Here is a 17677-nt window from a genome sequence, read left to right as displayed (position 1 = left end):
AAAATATTTTATACATTTTATTAATATTTTTTTAATTGTTAAGCTATAAATAGTTCACGTAGGATTAAGATAAGATATAATTATAATAGATTAAGATATAAATAAAATATTTAAAATAATGAAGGGTATATTTACCATAGAAAAAATTTTCCGAACTCGTGCCTTTAAAGGGAATATGATATGATATAAGTGTGTGTGTGTGATGAGTAAAGATTTTTGTAAAAAAAGATATATCATGGATAGCTCTTCCTCCATATTTATTTCCCAAACATAATGTTCCTCTTATCTAATTTTCCAGATCTTTTAATTATAATATTATATTAGTGTGAATTTTTTATATTATTGGCTTTTCATAGATAAAAAAAACTGTATGAAAGAGAGAGACAGACAGAGAGAGAGAATCATATCAACCCTTCCCAAGAGTGATGATGACATGACGCTAATGACATGACGCTAAATCTCGTTAAATAAAATCTGATATCAAATTTTATAAAAAGAACCCTCACAACTTCTTTAATAATAAACGACTCCCAAAATCTTAGCTTCAATAATCTGACAATCAATGCGGTTCACTCTCTTCCTTCATCGCTCTCGGTGCTTTTCATACCGCGCGAGCATGAGATTCTCCCTCCTGCATAGATAAATATTTTTTTGATACTTGTTTTTCGTCTAATCATTAAGAAAATTATTTTATGTGTATCGTTAGGAAGAAAGCTGGCAGGCCTGAAGATTGCAATCGTGTTGATCATTCACAGGCACTCACTAATTAGGCAAGGGCCCAAACCTACACTATTTAGCCCTCACAATGTAAACATGGCAACATGATTGAAGAATTTTGGAATTTTGAAGCAAGCCAAACATTATGAGATACTGAAGAATTTTGCATAGTCCTATGTTGAGTTAGAGAAGCAAGCCAATTTCCCTAGAAAATGCTTTGATGCATATATATAATGCTGCCTGGATATTTGTCAACCCAATTCGCAACGAAACTAGTTATGCAAGTAGTGTTAGTGATGATGCAGATAAGTAGTACTTATGGTCTTCTTAAGACAATCAAAATCATCAATAAAGTATGATGATAAGAAAATGAAATTGCCCTCATGTCTTTGAGGGCTTTTAATACGTAGAGTTCATGTTTTATGAGAATTATGATTTAATAGAAGAGATAAGAAATAACAATGCTCCATACTTTTCTGCTTCTCACATTTTACTCCAACTTCAAAACCTCTTTGTGCTGTCCCTCTCCATAATTTTCGATATTGTATGGGAAAATTTCTCAAAAAATTGAAATTGCATGCGGAGACTATTTTTTAGGGTTTCTTTACTGAGAAAGCCAAGTCTAGAGGAGGGATGTATTATTATTAAGCTAGTTGTTTATGAAATTGGCTTAAAAGTTTAATAGCGATGATTGCTCTTGATTTTATCTCTGTCTCTCTAAGCTTTTCTCACGCTGCACGACACCATCACCGGTAACTGAAGAAGAACGTCCTACCCCACAGAAAAGCATCCTGACAAAACCAAACATAAAACAAAAATAAGGAGAAACGAAGGGTACCGGTTGCGTCTTCACTCAAGAGGTTCTCAAAGAGTAAGGGAAGAATGTTATTCTACTCGTTACATGAACCACACAGCTGGCACAACACGCATAAGATAAGTTCTGACATACACAATACGTTCCGCTTTACTCAGCATTTTCTGATCATGCCCTTGTCAATCCAGCTTCTAACATTTCTTTCTCCATTGAATCGACTACCGGCTTTAGATCTTTCACAAAAGCTTCTTCCCTGCAACATCAAAAAGAATAAGATTAATACAGAAAGCAAAAGAATGAAAAGGGCACCCCTGAGAGTGAGACATTGTATTGTGCCTATGTTAGGGATTGGACAGAAACGTATAATCAAAGAACTGAAGTTACGACCCAGTGTAGTAACGGTTATAAGCAATAAGCAGCAATTCCAAAAATGCAAACTAAGAAAATTTAACAGCGAGTAGATGTACAGGCCGTCGTATGCCGAAGAACTCGTTTAGGGCAATTCAAGATATTTGAAGCAAGCCACGATTATATTGAAAACTGAGTTCACATGTTTATGCGAATTCTGGCGCATAAATATTACCCAAAGGATGAAAAAAGTCTAGTGGGGCGCTGACTGAAGCATTCAGTAGTTGAATAGCAGAAAAAGAGCCATCAACGTTTAGGCCTCCCAAAAAGAGGGACACTTCCCGAATACTTTGACTGATAAGTAAGAAAACTATGGTAATATCACTATTTCCTTTTTGTATCAGATAAATGCATGAGGCCATTTATTTGAAGGTCTTATCCCATGTTTAATTGATTATTCTGTTAAGTGCATAGCTATGAGCATACTTTCACACACATTCACAAAGTCTAATTTTTGAAAGGGTCTTATATTGGATGCTCCAAAACACTCAGGAGACCACCTGTCTCCAAACAATACAACTTCTACTCATAAAAAAATGAGTATAGTTTCCCCTGTTTTCTCAGCACGCTTAACATTAAAACCTCTAATTTGGTAAGTTAGAATGTCTGGTGTTTAAAACCTCCGAGTGAAAATGTTACAATATATATTTTATTGCTCTTTGGACAATATATATTTTATTGCTCTTTGTTTCAGAATGCCAAACAAACACATAAATGATGTACCCCATAATAATAATAATAAAAAAGAGGAATTTGGTAAAACTAATTAAAGAGACCAAGGTATAACTGCACACCTGTCAACAGCGCTTATGTGGAGATAGAACCATTGATGAATAGTACTGGGGGAAAGCACATCGAATTCATATAGGACATCAACAACTTCCTTGAACAGCCCTTGCAGTCGTTGCTCCTTGATGGATCGTCTATGGACTTGCTTAAGCAGCTCAAGTTCACACTCTTCAGTTATGCAAAATGCACGCAAAAGTTCGGACCACAAAAACACCTGTGGGTGAGAAAATAAAGATTCACAAAGTAATGCTGAAGGAACAGACAAATGCAAAACCTGATAGTGGTTATTAAATAATGCTCTTATTCAATTAATTCCATCCAGCCATGAACAAGCATTGCAACTTAATAGGCAAAAGAAAAACAATGTCTACAACCCAAGAAAACAAAATTTTATTTTATTTTATTTTATTTCAAATTTTTGGAGGGCGTGGAGGGGTTGTTTAGGTAGACAAGTACAACACATAAGAGAACTCAAATATGACTTCAGGCCCAAAAAGTATTGATATAGTCTGAGGCGTCCCTATAAGCAGAAAACCAAAACGTAAAAAGTGGAGGGAAAAATGATTTGCCCAAATTTTGTAAATAGAAAATTCTAAATAGATTGAGATATGAGTGAAATATCTGGAAATGAAAAGCTCCGAAACATCGGTGTTCAGTATATAAACAAAAAACCAAACAATTTGCTAAACAATGCATGCACAGTTCACCACCAGAGTCCCATCTGCCAAAAGAAGCCTACCAGCACAGGCTGAAAATTTTGGAGCTTTGGAGCATTGACGCCCTCTCTAGACCATAATAAGATAGAGGGACGTCAAACAAAATGCAAGTGGACTAGTGATATTTACTGTCTTCTTCCAGTCTAGGTATATTTTGAGGGATCTCAGTTTCTTGAGTTTACAGCGCATGCAGAATGTAGAACTAACGAAGAAAAATGGAAAAGCTGTAGGTGAAAATGCTAGCGTTCCAAAGGATATTTTTCACTTTATTTATGCACAGCTATCAAGAGCATCGGTACACTATATTACAAACATAAATTTTATTTTACAAGAATCAACAATCTATTTAGGTTTACAAAGAAACAGAGAGTACATATGAAGAGAAAATACCTTTGTTAGATACATAACACTCAAGTAATTCCGGACGCACTCTGACGTCTCTATAGATAATTGTATCCATTAGTGCATCCCATAGGATGGGCACTACTTCAGTATGAGGAATTTTATTTTTTTTCAATACCTTCAGCGATGGTTTTTATGACATCACGTACATCAAATTCCATAAAAACTTGATGGATTAATGCTGACTTCATCTCCTTCAAGGCCTTGAACATGTCCTTTTCAGTCTGAGCTATCAGACTCTCTTTGCTGAAAATTCACCATAGAAAGAAGTTCAGAGAAAAATGTCAGCAGAAACTACATAGAAATCACACACAGATGGTAACTCAAATCGCTCTTCCAAAATCATCTATAATAGTATCCTGCCTTCAATACTCTTCCAATCTCATCCAATTGAGACCCTAAAATTTGTTTTTCATAATCCAACACACTCCACGACAAGTCAATATTTGGCACCCAATTCTGGCACCAATCCAGCATGCAAATTACAACGGCTAACATTATGCAAACGGTCGGTTTCATTAGTTCTGACAAAATTTTGCCAAACCAAACAAAGGCGATGTAGCTTCAAAGCCGAACAAAATTAGTTCACTTCTGCTCAATTCCATCTATGCGCTTTGGACTTGGACCATTAAGTTAAAAACATAAGCTATGTTGACCCAAAAGAAAGAAGCAAACCAAGAGAACGAAAAAGAAAACACGTGGAATAAGGGATCAATGCAAGAAAATTGCATATAAATTAAAATTGTAGAAAAAAAATACACTGAGGAAAAGGTAGAAGGCAAGTTAGAAATAAATGAAGAGTGGGTCTCAAAAGAACCAAGAAATAGCGGTCAGTTTGGTAAGTTCATATCAAAATTTGTCAAATCGAAGCAAATCCAGTAAGTTCTAAAATTGAGCTGAAACATCGAGAAGTATAACACATGCTCAGCTAAGAAAAATGAAGATGAAAAGCCGACTGTCCAATTCTCATCATTTTGTAATCCTTGCATCCTACATGTCCATTCAAGGAATTGAACAGTAAATCAACAAGTGATAAATAATAATTAACTCTAGCGGTTTGCAGCTATACATGTGTCCTAAGTCTTATGACTAGACAAAGTACAAGGAATTGGTGCCAAACCATTGTACTTTTTGAGCACCAATTACCAATGTCACTGTCGATGAAGATGATAGATAATCTGATATGGCTGAAATAGGAATATAAAACACTTTAGATAGAGCAACTAGGAGACATTTATAAACTCGTTATGTTTACAAGATTTTCGGCATCAATTCTGTAGGGAACTAATCTGATATAAAACCAAAGTGGTAGTAGTAATAATAATAATAATGAAATGAGGCTAGAAAAAAGAAAAACCAATTGAAGTCAAATCATGGCATCTTTGAGTCAAGAGGTTGTGTGTCTGGGTAATTTCAAACTTTAGTTGGACTAGCTAAATATTGGAGTTAATGTGCATCTAGTACCTCACTGCGCATCTACTGTGGCAGAAGTTCCAACAGATATTTTCATTTATCGAGATACTACTCGAAAAGTATCGGTTCTTAATTGTCGCAAAGCAAAAAAAAAGAGTAAAAGTCGAACAACACAAAGTAAACACTTTTATACATCTGATGACCCCATAACACTTTTATACATCTGATGACCCCATTCAGATAGATGGTTTAAAGGTAGACAGAATGCATAAAAAAGAAAAATCGCCAAATTTTTTATATAGGATCGATAAGGAAAAGGAAATCTAATTAATTATGATGAATTTATACCTCACAGAAAAGTTTCACCATTGTGAAACCCATAAAAAGTTTGAACATTCTATGAATTTGGACATAGGATTCATGTGTTCTTTTTATTGGTTCTGATCCTTGAATTTTAACTGTCATACCTCGTGATCCAGAAGTCTGTCGCCAAGCACACGACATGTCTACTAGTGCTTTATCGACACTACAAAATACTAATAGGTACACTTCCACCTCTATCAATTCGAAACTGGACTATGATTAACGAAAGGGTTAACGAATCATCTACACGATTTTAGACTGTTATTATATGTGGTTCTAGATTAGTTTATTGTCCTTCATATTCCTCTTTTATGCTTAATTTTTTTGTTTAGACAAAAACCAGGCTTGTGGTGAACGAAGAGGTTTTAATTATTTGTGGACATCAATTATTGGTGTGTACAAATAAGTCAATGCATACTATATTGGGTTGGAAGTCCTTGAAACTAAAGAACAAGCCTTAGCTCAAATTAATCAAGTTTCTGCCCTCGAGAGGTCATAACCAACTATCCCGAATCTATGTTTTAGAGGAATGTCCTCTCTTAGAAAACAGTCAAGCATTAGGTCAAGTGAACACTACATTCCAGCGCCCTATGAATGATCCATATTCTCCAACCTACCATCTGGGTTAGTAAAATCATCCAAATTTTAAAAATTATTTCTTAAAATTTTATTTAGAGTTATCATAAAATAGTAACTTGAATATAAAACTAACTACGAATTAGAAAGTTTAAAAATTCATCAAGTAAATCATTATTAATTAACTTTATCAAGTTTGCAAGTGGCATATTGTTTTATTTTTTTATTTTTTTAGAAAAGAAATGATAAATGCAAACTTTATCAAGTTTGCAAGTGGCATATTTTTTTATTTTTTTAGGGAAATGATAAATGAAAGGATAAAATAAAGAGAAAAGATAACAAATCTTCACCCAATACCTAAATTTTACATTATCCTTAATGCAAACTATGTGATACAAAAAGTAAAGTAGATAAAAAATAAAACACTTACATTTGTTCAATCTTGAATGATGATAAAATAACAAATTTTGGAATTACCTTGACTTCTGATGGGTATGAGAGAAGGATGTAGCCAAAAAAAAATTGTCTCTCTTTTTTCTTTTTTTTCTTTTTTAATGAAACAAACTCTCCAAACAAGAGAATATCAAATTCTTTTTTATTCTTATTATTATGAGACACAGAGTAAAGATGTAGAATAAAGAATTGAAAATGAAAAGCTCACATTCCATATCAGTTCCTGCCTTATTGCTAAAAATTCTATCTTGAATTTTAAAGAAGTCTTACAAGAAAAACTCAATGATGTGCTTAGATTCTGATTTTTAATAATTTTTGTAGCATTTGATGGAAGGTTAATAGAGGGTCATGCATCTTGATTTTTTGATGTCTATCAATTAGAAATCTAGTCTCAGATTTGAACAAAGGTCCCACATGAATGAAAGTTTGTCCTAATAAAATCAGTTCTTCTTTAAGAATTTTCTCAGACCCAAGGTTCATGGTTGAAGCATCATAGGCCAATTGTTTCATATCTACTTGGATCCTAAATTTCATCAGCAAATAGTTCTTCGAAGTTGTGATCAATAAAACTTGTGTCTAAACCAGTACTTTTCTTCTTAAAGACTTATTTTGATTCTAACTCTCTTAACAACTTGATTTCTTAATCAAAGATCTTCTCTCAAAACTCAATCAAGCTCATGCTCTTCTGCTACCTATTTGGTAGGTATTTCCCGAATTAAGTTCACTTCTAAGGGTTGATCTGATGGATCACTCGGCTATTTTTCTAGATTAAAGATGTTGAGATATATGAAAGGAAAATCTGCGAAAACAAACCCCGGATATTAGAACAATCATGTAATTGCAAACAAATTACCAGTTTTTATATAAACAAAACTAGAAAACTTACATTTATCAGGTCCAGTGCACCCACGTCCTTAAGGAATTCAGCAAGATTAGCGTAGTCGCTGCTAAATGAAAACCCAAGCTTGAGTGTCTCGTTGTTTGTGTATATGAACATTAGAATGTCAAATATTGGTTGATATGGTAATTTCAAACAATCCAACAAAAAGATTTTGTATTCTTCATTGTTCTTGCTCTCACTTTTAATTTCGAGTTGTATCAATAACGCTACAGGATATCTACTGCTTTCTATTGTCATAAACCACTCGGTATCAATTGCCATAAACGATGCCTCTGCGATGCACACTTTGATCTTATCAAAGAGTTCCGACGAAAATTCCTCAACAAGATCATATTGGTACTCACGTAACAAGAAAATGTTGAGGTTTTCTTTTCCATCTTCTTTTTCTCCTGTTTCACCTTCTTTCGTCGAGACTAGTGGAGGTTCGGTGGGTTGAACTCTCTTAGAAGCAGAGACAATATAATTCATTTTCCGCACGTGAGAGTTCATCTAAGATGTCATAAAAATAAAAAAGACATTATTTTTGCCTCTGCTATATATCCAATAGCACATCATGAAATAATATATCCACTAGCACATGTCTATCTGCCTATCTGCTATATATCCACTAGCACATCATGAAATAATATATCCACTTGCCTATCTGTTATATATACATTAGCACATCATGAAATAATATATCCACTAGCACATGCCTATCTGCCTATCTGCTATATATCCACTAGCATATCATGAAATATTACTTTTTTCATTTTTTGTGACATCTTAGATGAACTCTCACGAGCGGGAAATGAATTGTATTGCCTCTGCTTCCGAGAGAGTTCAAGCCACCGAACCTCCACTAGCCTCGACGAAAGGAGGTGCAACAGGAGAAAAAAATGGACAAGAAAAACCCAACAATCTTCCCTTATTACGTGAGTACCAGTATGATCTTGTTGAGGAATTTTCGTCGGACCTCTTTGATAAGATCAAAGCGTAAATCGCAAAGGCAGCGTTTATTGCAATAGATACAGAGTGATTTATGACAATAGAAATCGTTAGGTGAACTCTCACGTGCCTATCTGCCTATCTGCTATATCCACTAGCACATCATGAAATATTACATTTTTTATTTTCTATGACATCTTAGATGAACTCTCACGTGCGGGAAATGAATTATATTACCTATCTACCTATCTGCAATATATCCACTAGCACATAATGAAATAATATATCCACTAGCACATGCCTATCTACTATATATCCACTAGCACACCATAAAATATTACATTATTATTTTCTGTGACATCTTAGATGAACTCTCACGTGCGGGAAGTGAATTATATTGCTTCTGCTTCCGAAAGAGTTCAACTCACCGAACATCCACTAGCCTCGACGGAAGGAGGTTAAATAGGAGAGAAAAAAAGGACAAGAAAACCCCAACAACCTTCCCTTGTTACGTGAGTACTAGTATGATCTTGTTAAGGAATTTCTGTTGGACATCTTTGAAAAGATCAAAACGTGCATCGTAGAGGCAGAGTTTATTGCAATAGATACTGAGTGGTTTATGACAATAGAAAACAGTAGATATCTAGTAGTGTCATAGATACAACTCAAAATTAAAAGTGGAAGCAAGAACAATGAAGAATACAAAATCTTTTTGTTGGATTGTTTGAAATTGCCGCAATAACCAATATTTGACATTCTAATGTTCATATACACAAACAACGAGACACTCAAAGTTGGGTTTTTATTTAATAACAACTACGCTAATCTTGTTGAGTTCCTTAAGGATGTGTGTGCATTAGACATGATAAATGTAAGTTTTCAAGTCTTGTTTACTTAAAAACAGATAATTTATTTGCAATTACATGTTTGTTCTAATATTCGGGGCTTGTTTTTGCATATTTTACCTTTTATCTAACTGCAGACCATGTTCATGCAGTTTGTTCAGTCCAAAAATCAAATACAATTCAAGTTTGTAGTGAAACGACTCCTCAGATGCTACCTCTCGAAGGTAATGCAAACTGCCAACTATTAGAAACTAAAAAAATTACAATATTACAGCAAAAGCTTATGTGACTAGATATGAGAAAAATATTTCAGCAATAGCCTATTTCATTAAGTCTTGCTTCCGTTTTTCTTATCCAGGTTGAATAGACGGGGTCCTGGGGTGAAAGACCTTTGAGTAGTTCCCAAAAAATATATGCTGCAAATGTCAAAGCTATACTTGATCTACTTCCTAAATTTGAGACCAACATTTGGCAATGTTTGTTAAGTGACTCTTACTTTTTCCTTTAGATTTAGAAAAGAATTTTTTTTTGTTAAGGTTTAATCTAGTGCCACTCATGATTATCTTTACATATGGATGGAGGGCCCAAGTGTAAACATGTCCGCCGTCGAAGACTAAAAAAGATGAGGAAGTCATGTAACTGATCAAGACACTAGAGCGTTAAGGGATTGTTTTGCTAATTATGGACTTGTGCAAACAAAATGGTGGAGAACAAATTCGGTCTACAATTCATGGAGTATTTGTGAACAAAGACGTTATTGTGGCTCTGTATGATCACGAGGGAAGTCGGATTGTATAGTTCATAAAATTATCTCAGATTATCATAGAGGAATATAAAAGAGGAGAGGATGGATGCCTTACATCACCAATAAATTTCGGGACACCCATATTGGCTAATGGACGCACTACAGTGGGTGGACAAGCAGTTTTGTTTCCTAGTTGTTTACAACTTCGAAATAGTTCTTTTTTAGCATGTTTTTTAAGTAATTTTTTTAGCCTTTGACGGTGGATATGTGTACACATGGGTCCTCTATCCATCTGTAAAGATAACCATGAGCGACACTAGATTAAACCTTAACCAAAAAAATATTTTTTCTAAATGAAAAAGTAAGAGGCCCTTAACAAACATTACGAAATGTTAGCCTCAAATTTAGGAAGTAGGTCAAACATAACTTCGACATTTGCAGCATATATTTTTTGGGAACTACTCAAAGGTCTTTCACCCCAGGACCCCGTCTATTCAACCTAGATAGGAAAAACGGAAGCAATGCTTAATGAAATAGGCTATTGCTGAAATATTTTCCTCATATCTAGTCACATAAGCTTTTTGTTGTAATTTTGCAATTTTTTAGTTTCTAATAGTTGGCAGTTTGCATTACCTTCGAGAGGTAGCATCTGAGGAGTTGTTCCACTACAAACTTGAATTGTATTTGATTTTTGGACTGAACAAACTGCATGAACATGGTCTGCAGTTAGTTAAAAGGGAAAATCTGCGAAAACAAGCCCCGAATATTAGAACAAACATATAATTACAAACAAATTATCAGTTTTTAAGTAAACAAGACTGGAAAACTTACATTTATCATGTCCAATGCACACACGTCCTTAAGGAACTCAACAAGATTAGCGTAGTCGTTATTAAATAAAAACCCAACTTTAAGTGTCTCGTTGTTTGTGTATATGAAACTTAGAATGTCAAATATTGGTTATTGCGGCAATTTCAAACAATCCAACAAAAAGATTTTGTATTCTTCATTGTTCTTGCTCCTACTTTTAATTTTGAGTTGTATCAATGACACTATAGGATATCTACTGCTTTCTATTGTCATAAACCACTCGGTACCTATAGCAATAAATGATACCTCTGCGATGCACGCTTTGATCTTATCAAAAAGGTCCGACGAAAATTTTCCTCAACAAGATCATACTGATACTCACGTAAAAAAGGAAGGTTGTTGGGGTTTCCTTATCCATATTCTTTTTCTCCTGTTTCACCTCCTTTCATCAAGAGTAGTGAAGGTTAGGTGTGTTGAACTCTCTCAAAAGCAGAGACAATATAATTCATTTCTCGCACGTGAGAGTTCATCTAATATGTCACAGAAAATGAAAAGATAATATTTTTGCCTATATGTTATATATCCACTAGCACGTGTCTATCTGCCTATCTGCTATATATCCACTAGCTCATCATGAAATATTACATTTTTTATTTTTTGTGACATCTTAGATGAACTCTCACGTGCAGGAAATATATAATCTCTGCTTCCGAGAGAGTTCAACCCACCGAACCTCCACTAGTCTCGACAGAAGGAGATGAAACAGGAGGAAAAGAAGATGGACAAGAAAACCCCAACAACCTTCCCTTGTTACGTAAGTACCAGTATGATCTTATTGAGGAATTTTCATCGGACCTCTTTGATAAGATCAAAGCGTGCATCGCAGAGACAACATTTATTGGAATAGATACGGAGTGGTTTATGACAATAAAAAGCAGTTGATATCCTGTTGTGTCATTGATACAACTCGAAATTAAACGTGGGAGCAAGAACAATGAAGAATACAAATTTTTTTTTTGTTGGATTGTTTGAAATTGCCGCAACAACCAATATTTGACATTCTAAGGTTCATATACACAAACAACGAGACACTTAAGCTTGGTTTTCATTTAATAACGACTACGCTAATCTTGCTGAGTTCCTTAAGGACGTGTGTGCACTGGACATGATAAATGTAAGTTTTCCAGACTTGTTTATATAAAAACTGGTAATTTGTTTGCAATTACAAGATTGTTCTAATATCCGGGGCTTATTTTCGCAGATTTTCCCTTTTATCTTCCTGCAGACCATGTTCAGGTAGTTTGTTCAGTCTAAAAATCAAATACAATTCAAGTTTGTAGTGGAACAACTCCTCAGATGCTACCTCTCGAAGGTAATACAAACTACCAACTATTAAAAACTAAAAAACACAATATTACAACAAGAGCCTATGTGACTGGATATGAGGAAAATATTTCAGCAATATCCTATTTTATTGAGCTTTGCTTCCGTATTTTTTACTCAGGTTGAATAGACGGGGTTCTAGGGTGAAAGACCTTTGAGTAGTTCCCAAAAAATATATTTTGCAAATGTCGAAGCTATGCTTGATCTACTTCCTAAATTTTAGACCAACATTAGGCAATGTTTGTTAAGGACATTTTACTTTTCATTTAGAAAAAATATTTTTTTTGTTAAGATTTAATCTAGTGTCGCTCGTGATTATCTTTACAGGTGGATGGAAGCCCTATGTATACACATCCGTCGTCGAAGACTAAAAAAGACGAGGAAGTCATGTAACTAATCAAGACACTAGAGCGTTCATGGATTGTTTTGCTAATTATGGACTTGTGCAAACGAAATGGTGGAGAACAAATTTGGTCTACAATTGATGGAGTACTTGTGAACCAAGACGTTATTGCGGCTCTGTATGATCACGAGGGAAGTTAAATGGTATAGTTCATAAAATTATCTGAGGTTATCAGAGAGGAGTATAAAAGAGAAGAAAGGATAGATGTCTTACATCAACAATAAATTTCGGGACACCTATATTAGCTGATGGACGCACTGTAGTAGGTGGACAGGCAGTTCTGTTTCCTAGTTGTTTACAACTTCGAAATAGTTCTTTTTTAGCATGTTTTTTTAAGTATTTTTTTTTAGCCTTCGACGGCGGATATGTGTACACATGGGTACTTCCTAAATTTTAGACCAACATTAGGCAATGTTTGTTAAGGACATTTTACTTTTCATTTAGAAAAAATATTTTTTTTGTTAAGATTTAATCTAGTGTCGCTCGTGATTATCTTTACAGGTGGATGGAAGCCCTATGTATACACATCCGTCGTCGAAGACTAAAAAAGACGAGGAAGTCATGTAACTAATCAAGACACTAGAGCGTTCATGGATTGTTTTGCTAATTATGGACTTGTGCAAACGAAATGGTGGAGAACAAATTTGGTCTACAATTGATGGAGTACTTGTGAACCAAGACGTTATTGCGGCTCTGTATGATCACGAGGGAAGTTAAATGGTATAGTTCATAAAATTATCTGAGGTTATCAGAGAGGAGTATAAAAGAGAAGAAAGGATAGATGTCTTACATCAACAATAAATTTCGGGACACCTATATTAGCTGATGGACGCACTGTAGTAGGTGGACAGGCAGTTCTGTTTCCTAGTTGTTTACAACTTCGAAATAGTTCTTTTTTAGCATGTTTTTTTAAGTATTGTTTTTAGCCTTCGACGGCAGATATGTGTACACATGGGCCCTTCATCCATCTGTAAAGATAATTATGAGCGACACTAGGTTAAACCTTAACCAAAAAAATAGGCTATTGCTGAAATATTTTTCTCATATCCAGTCACATAGGCTCTTGTTGTAATATTGCGATTTTTTTAGTTTCTAATAGTTGACAGTTTGCATTACCATCTAGAGGTAGGATCTGAGGAGTTATTCCACTACGAGCTTGAATTGTATTAGATTTTTGGACTGAACAAACTGCATGAACATGATCTGTAGTTAGATAAAAGGGAAAATCTGCGAAAACAGGCCCCGAATATTAGAACAATCATGTAATTGAAAACAAATTATCAATTTTTATGTAAACAAGAATGGAAAACTTACATTTATCATGTGCAGTGCATACACGTCCCTAAGTAACTCAGCAAGATTAGCGTAGTCGTTACTAAATGAAAACCCAAGCTAAAGTGTCTCGTTGATTATGTATATAAACCTTAGAATGTCAAATATTGGTTATTACGTCAATTTCAAACAATCCAACAAAAAGATTTTGTATTCTTCATTGTTCTTGCTCCCACTTTTAATTTCGAGTTGTATAAGTGACACTACACGATATCTATTGATTTCTATTGTCATAAACCACTCAGTGTCTATTACAATAAACGCTGCCTCAGCAATGCACGTTTTGATCTTATCAAAAAAGGTCCAGCGAAAATTCCTCAATAAGATCATATTAATACTCACGTAACAAGGGAATGTTGTTTAGTTTTCTTGTCCATCTTTTTCTCCTGTTTCACCTCCTTATGTCGAGGCTAGTGGAGATTCGTTGGGTTAAACTCTCTCGGAAGCAGAAATAATATAATTCATTTCCCGCACGTGAGAGTTCATCTAATGTCACATAAAATGAAAAAGGTAATATTTTTGCCTATCTGCTATATATCCACTAGCACATAATGAAATAATATATCCACTAGCATATGTCTATCTGCCTATTTGCTATATATCTACTAGCACATCATGAAATAATATATCCAATTGCCTATCTGCCTATCTGTAATGATCGTAAATTTCTAATATAGGTTTAAATAATTTTTTGGTATTTAAACATTAAATATTATTTTTCTAAAAGAGTATTTTTATTTTCCCCAATTTCTCTAGAATTTTCTACGATTTAAAAATACGGTATTATATTTAAATTGTTTTGCTAATTATAAATTTAATTTTTTTGGTAAAACTTTTTAAATTAATAGTTAATTATTTATTATTGTTATTGTTATTATTATTTTGACCATAAATTTTCAATATTTATTTGAATAATTTTTTTTGGTATTTTAATTATTTTTTTAAAGGGGGTAATTCCCTGCGTTTTCTCTCACCTGTAAATCACTCTCTTCATCTCTCCCCTACCCCACACCCCTAAAACCCTCCCCAATTCACGCAAATCCCCACCTCGTGTCTCCCCCAACTCCTTAAACCCCCCACGTGACTCTCACTCTCTTATTCTCTTTCTCTCTCCAATCAAACTCTCCCTCCTCTTCATCAGCTCATCCCCATCTCTCTCCTTCTTCATCACAACCCAAGCATCGCAGCTCCTTCACCGTAAAACCGCTGACGTGACTCACCACCGGCACACCAGTCGTCGCGACCACCATCCGCTCTCCTCCTAAAACGCCTAATCTGAGCTCGACAACGCCTCAGCCTCAAGCTCCGCCAGTCTTAACAGCCTCCTTCACCGCCATTTCCCCACCTTCACCGCCACCTCCTCGTCCTTCCCCCTCAGCTGACGCCACCCAGATCTGGGCCTCCGCTCATCATGCCCAACTCCACCACCCTCGGTCCGCCTCCTGTTTCCCCTAGCGCGCTGCTCGCCTCGCTATCATCGCCCAACCGCCGTCACCCTTCCGCGTCGACATCCGCTCCTCATCCCGTCGTTCAGCCTCCTCCCTGAGCTCCGCTTGCAACCAGCCCCCCTCTCTCTCGTTCTTAGCTGTCACCATCGCTGACCCAGCGCCCTCTGCCCTCCGACGTCGACATCTCATCCCCGCCGTATCCAAAATATGAAGCAACAAAGTATGAAGATGAAGGAAATTTCTTTATCGTTAATTACTACAAAGCAAAAACTTTGAAGCCTCATTAACACAGAGAACTGCCATGACAACCAATTATGTCACATAAAATCAAGAATCTGAAAGAAACCTATTATCATCCAAAGAAATGGAGAAATAACATTACCAGGAAGTCCTGTTTAACAAAACTATTCGTGTAGCGTCTGATGAGTTCTTAAATTGTAGTACTAAGCAAGAATTAATTTCAAAAATAGCTAGGATCATAATCCATCATGAATATTACTATAATCATATATATGATAGACTCATAATTGCTATCTCTATCAAAATGTTATAATCTACTCAACAGGAAATTTTGTCCTAACAAATATCTATCTGAAATACGAAACAACAGTTAATTTCTCCATAGCAAGATTTTGAAGTTTGAACGCTCGTTAACAGAGGGATTTTCCATGGCTACCAGTATCGCACATAAATCAAGAACTTGACAGAAATTAAGCTATTATCATCCGAAGAAAATTGGGGGAACAAATCGACCAAGGAGCACAGTTTAGAAAATACTATATAGGTAGCATTCAAATTCTTAAATTGCACTAATCAAGACTTAAATTTAAATGATACAGGCTCGTAATTGCAAGTAAATCAAAATTACAACGTCAATATATCAGTCTTGATCATGTGGGGGGGGCGGGGGGGAGAGAAAACGTTGAACAACACAAAGTAACACCTTTATACATCTGATGACCCCATTCATTCAGATAGATGGTTTCAAGGTAGACTGAATGCATAACAAAGAAAAATCGCCTAATTTTTTATAAAGGATCGAAAAGGAAAAGAAAATCTGATTAATTATGACGAATTTATACCTCACAGAGGAGCCCGGCGTGGATCAGAATCAGAAATAAAACCTAAAACCCATAGATCTATTTCTATCCAATGAAAGAAACCATGAGATCGGCAGATCATTCAAAAGGGGATCAAAAAGGTCAAAAGAAAATTGATTGAATTTATACCTCGCGGGTTGAAGCGGCGATGCCCTTCTTTCGTTTCCAAATGTAGAGAGGACAAAGAAGAAATTAATCCCCTTCCTCTTGTCCTCCCTCCCCATTCGATTTTGTAAAGAGCCCGAATCCTCTCCTCGCAAGGAAAAAAAGATAGGAGTGCATAATTACCGAATCGCCATACCCCGATCGTGAGGATGAGAAGGGCTGAGCAAATAACTGACCGATTAATAAAAATAAGTTACGCTCTTCACCTTTACCACTCACTGCTCACTAGTCCGAATATGACACCGGCGACGGGTCGGGAGTCTTTGGTCGGGACTCCGGAGTCTCGGGACCGTCGGGATCTGACGAATTTGAGTGGAGGGAGGCTGGAAATGGAGTGGAGGGCTGGAGGCGGCGGAATGGGATGTGATATCACAAGGCGCTAGGGTTTTTAGTTGTTGTTGGGTTTTGGGTGCGGTTCCGGGTTTGTAATTGTAACTTTGTGATCCGAATCATTATTACATTGCGGATATCCGTATCCGCAACTCTTATATTCGTATCCGAATCCGTATCTGAAAAAAAAAATCTTAAATTGGATCTGTATCCGAAACCGTATCCGCCCGGTTTTAAAATTAGCTTACTATATCTGTATCTGTTCGGATACGAATGCGGATCGATTCGGATATATCCAAATCGTTTGGCATCCCTAATAACAACACAATCTATAGCACAAAGTATATTCCGGGCATTTGTTATTTATAGTGCAAGGCACACGTGAAGATTAAATTAAAAACTGGCCTTCATTGGAAATTTATAATAACGTGGAAGAGCAAAAGAGAAGGGAATTGTTTTCTCGACAATGTTGAGTTGATTTTTTAAGATAATGCATCCTAACCTCAGTTGAGGTTTGCATCCTGGGTTTTTGTGAAGTTTGAACCAGGTTACTGTTTGTTAAAATGAGGTGACGGGAGGTGAGGTGACTTTGCAATAAATTTATTGCGCTGACAATCTCTGGTTAATTGGATTGATA

At 35.6% G+C, this 17677-nt stretch overlaps 1 protein-coding gene across 2 annotated transcripts; it reads right to left on the bottom strand.

Annotated features, from left to right (window-relative positions):
- Window positions 435-17064, bottom strand: LOC109851189. Of its 2 annotated transcripts, none has more exons than XR_002249706.1 (6): window positions 16675-17063; window positions 3965-4092; window positions 3835-3884; window positions 2734-2942; window positions 1556-1784; window positions 435-631 (listed from the first exon to the last, which is right to left on the bottom strand). XR_002249706.1 is itself a non-coding variant. In XM_020421221.1 (6 exons), the coding sequence occupies exons 1-5, from the start codon at window positions 16767-16769 to the stop codon at window positions 1700-1702; spliced, it is 567 nt and encodes a 188-aa protein (XP_020276810.1). In that variant the 5' UTR covers window positions 16770-17064; the 3' UTR covers window positions 1387-1508; window positions 1667-1699. The 2 variants fall into 2 exon arrangements, 1 of the variants encoding a protein (XP_020276810.1); XM_020421221.1 differs by lacking the exon at window positions 435-631 and adding an exon at window positions 1387-1508 and having other exon boundaries at window positions 1667-1784; window positions 16675-17064.

This window comes from Asparagus officinalis, chromosome 8 (assembly GCF_001876935.1).
Source record: "Asparagus officinalis chromosome 8, Aspof.V1, whole genome shotgun sequence".
Lineage (NCBI taxonomy): Eukaryota > Viridiplantae > Streptophyta > Magnoliopsida > Asparagales > Asparagaceae > Asparagus > Asparagus officinalis.
This window is presented reverse-complemented; position numbering and strand designations above follow the sequence as displayed.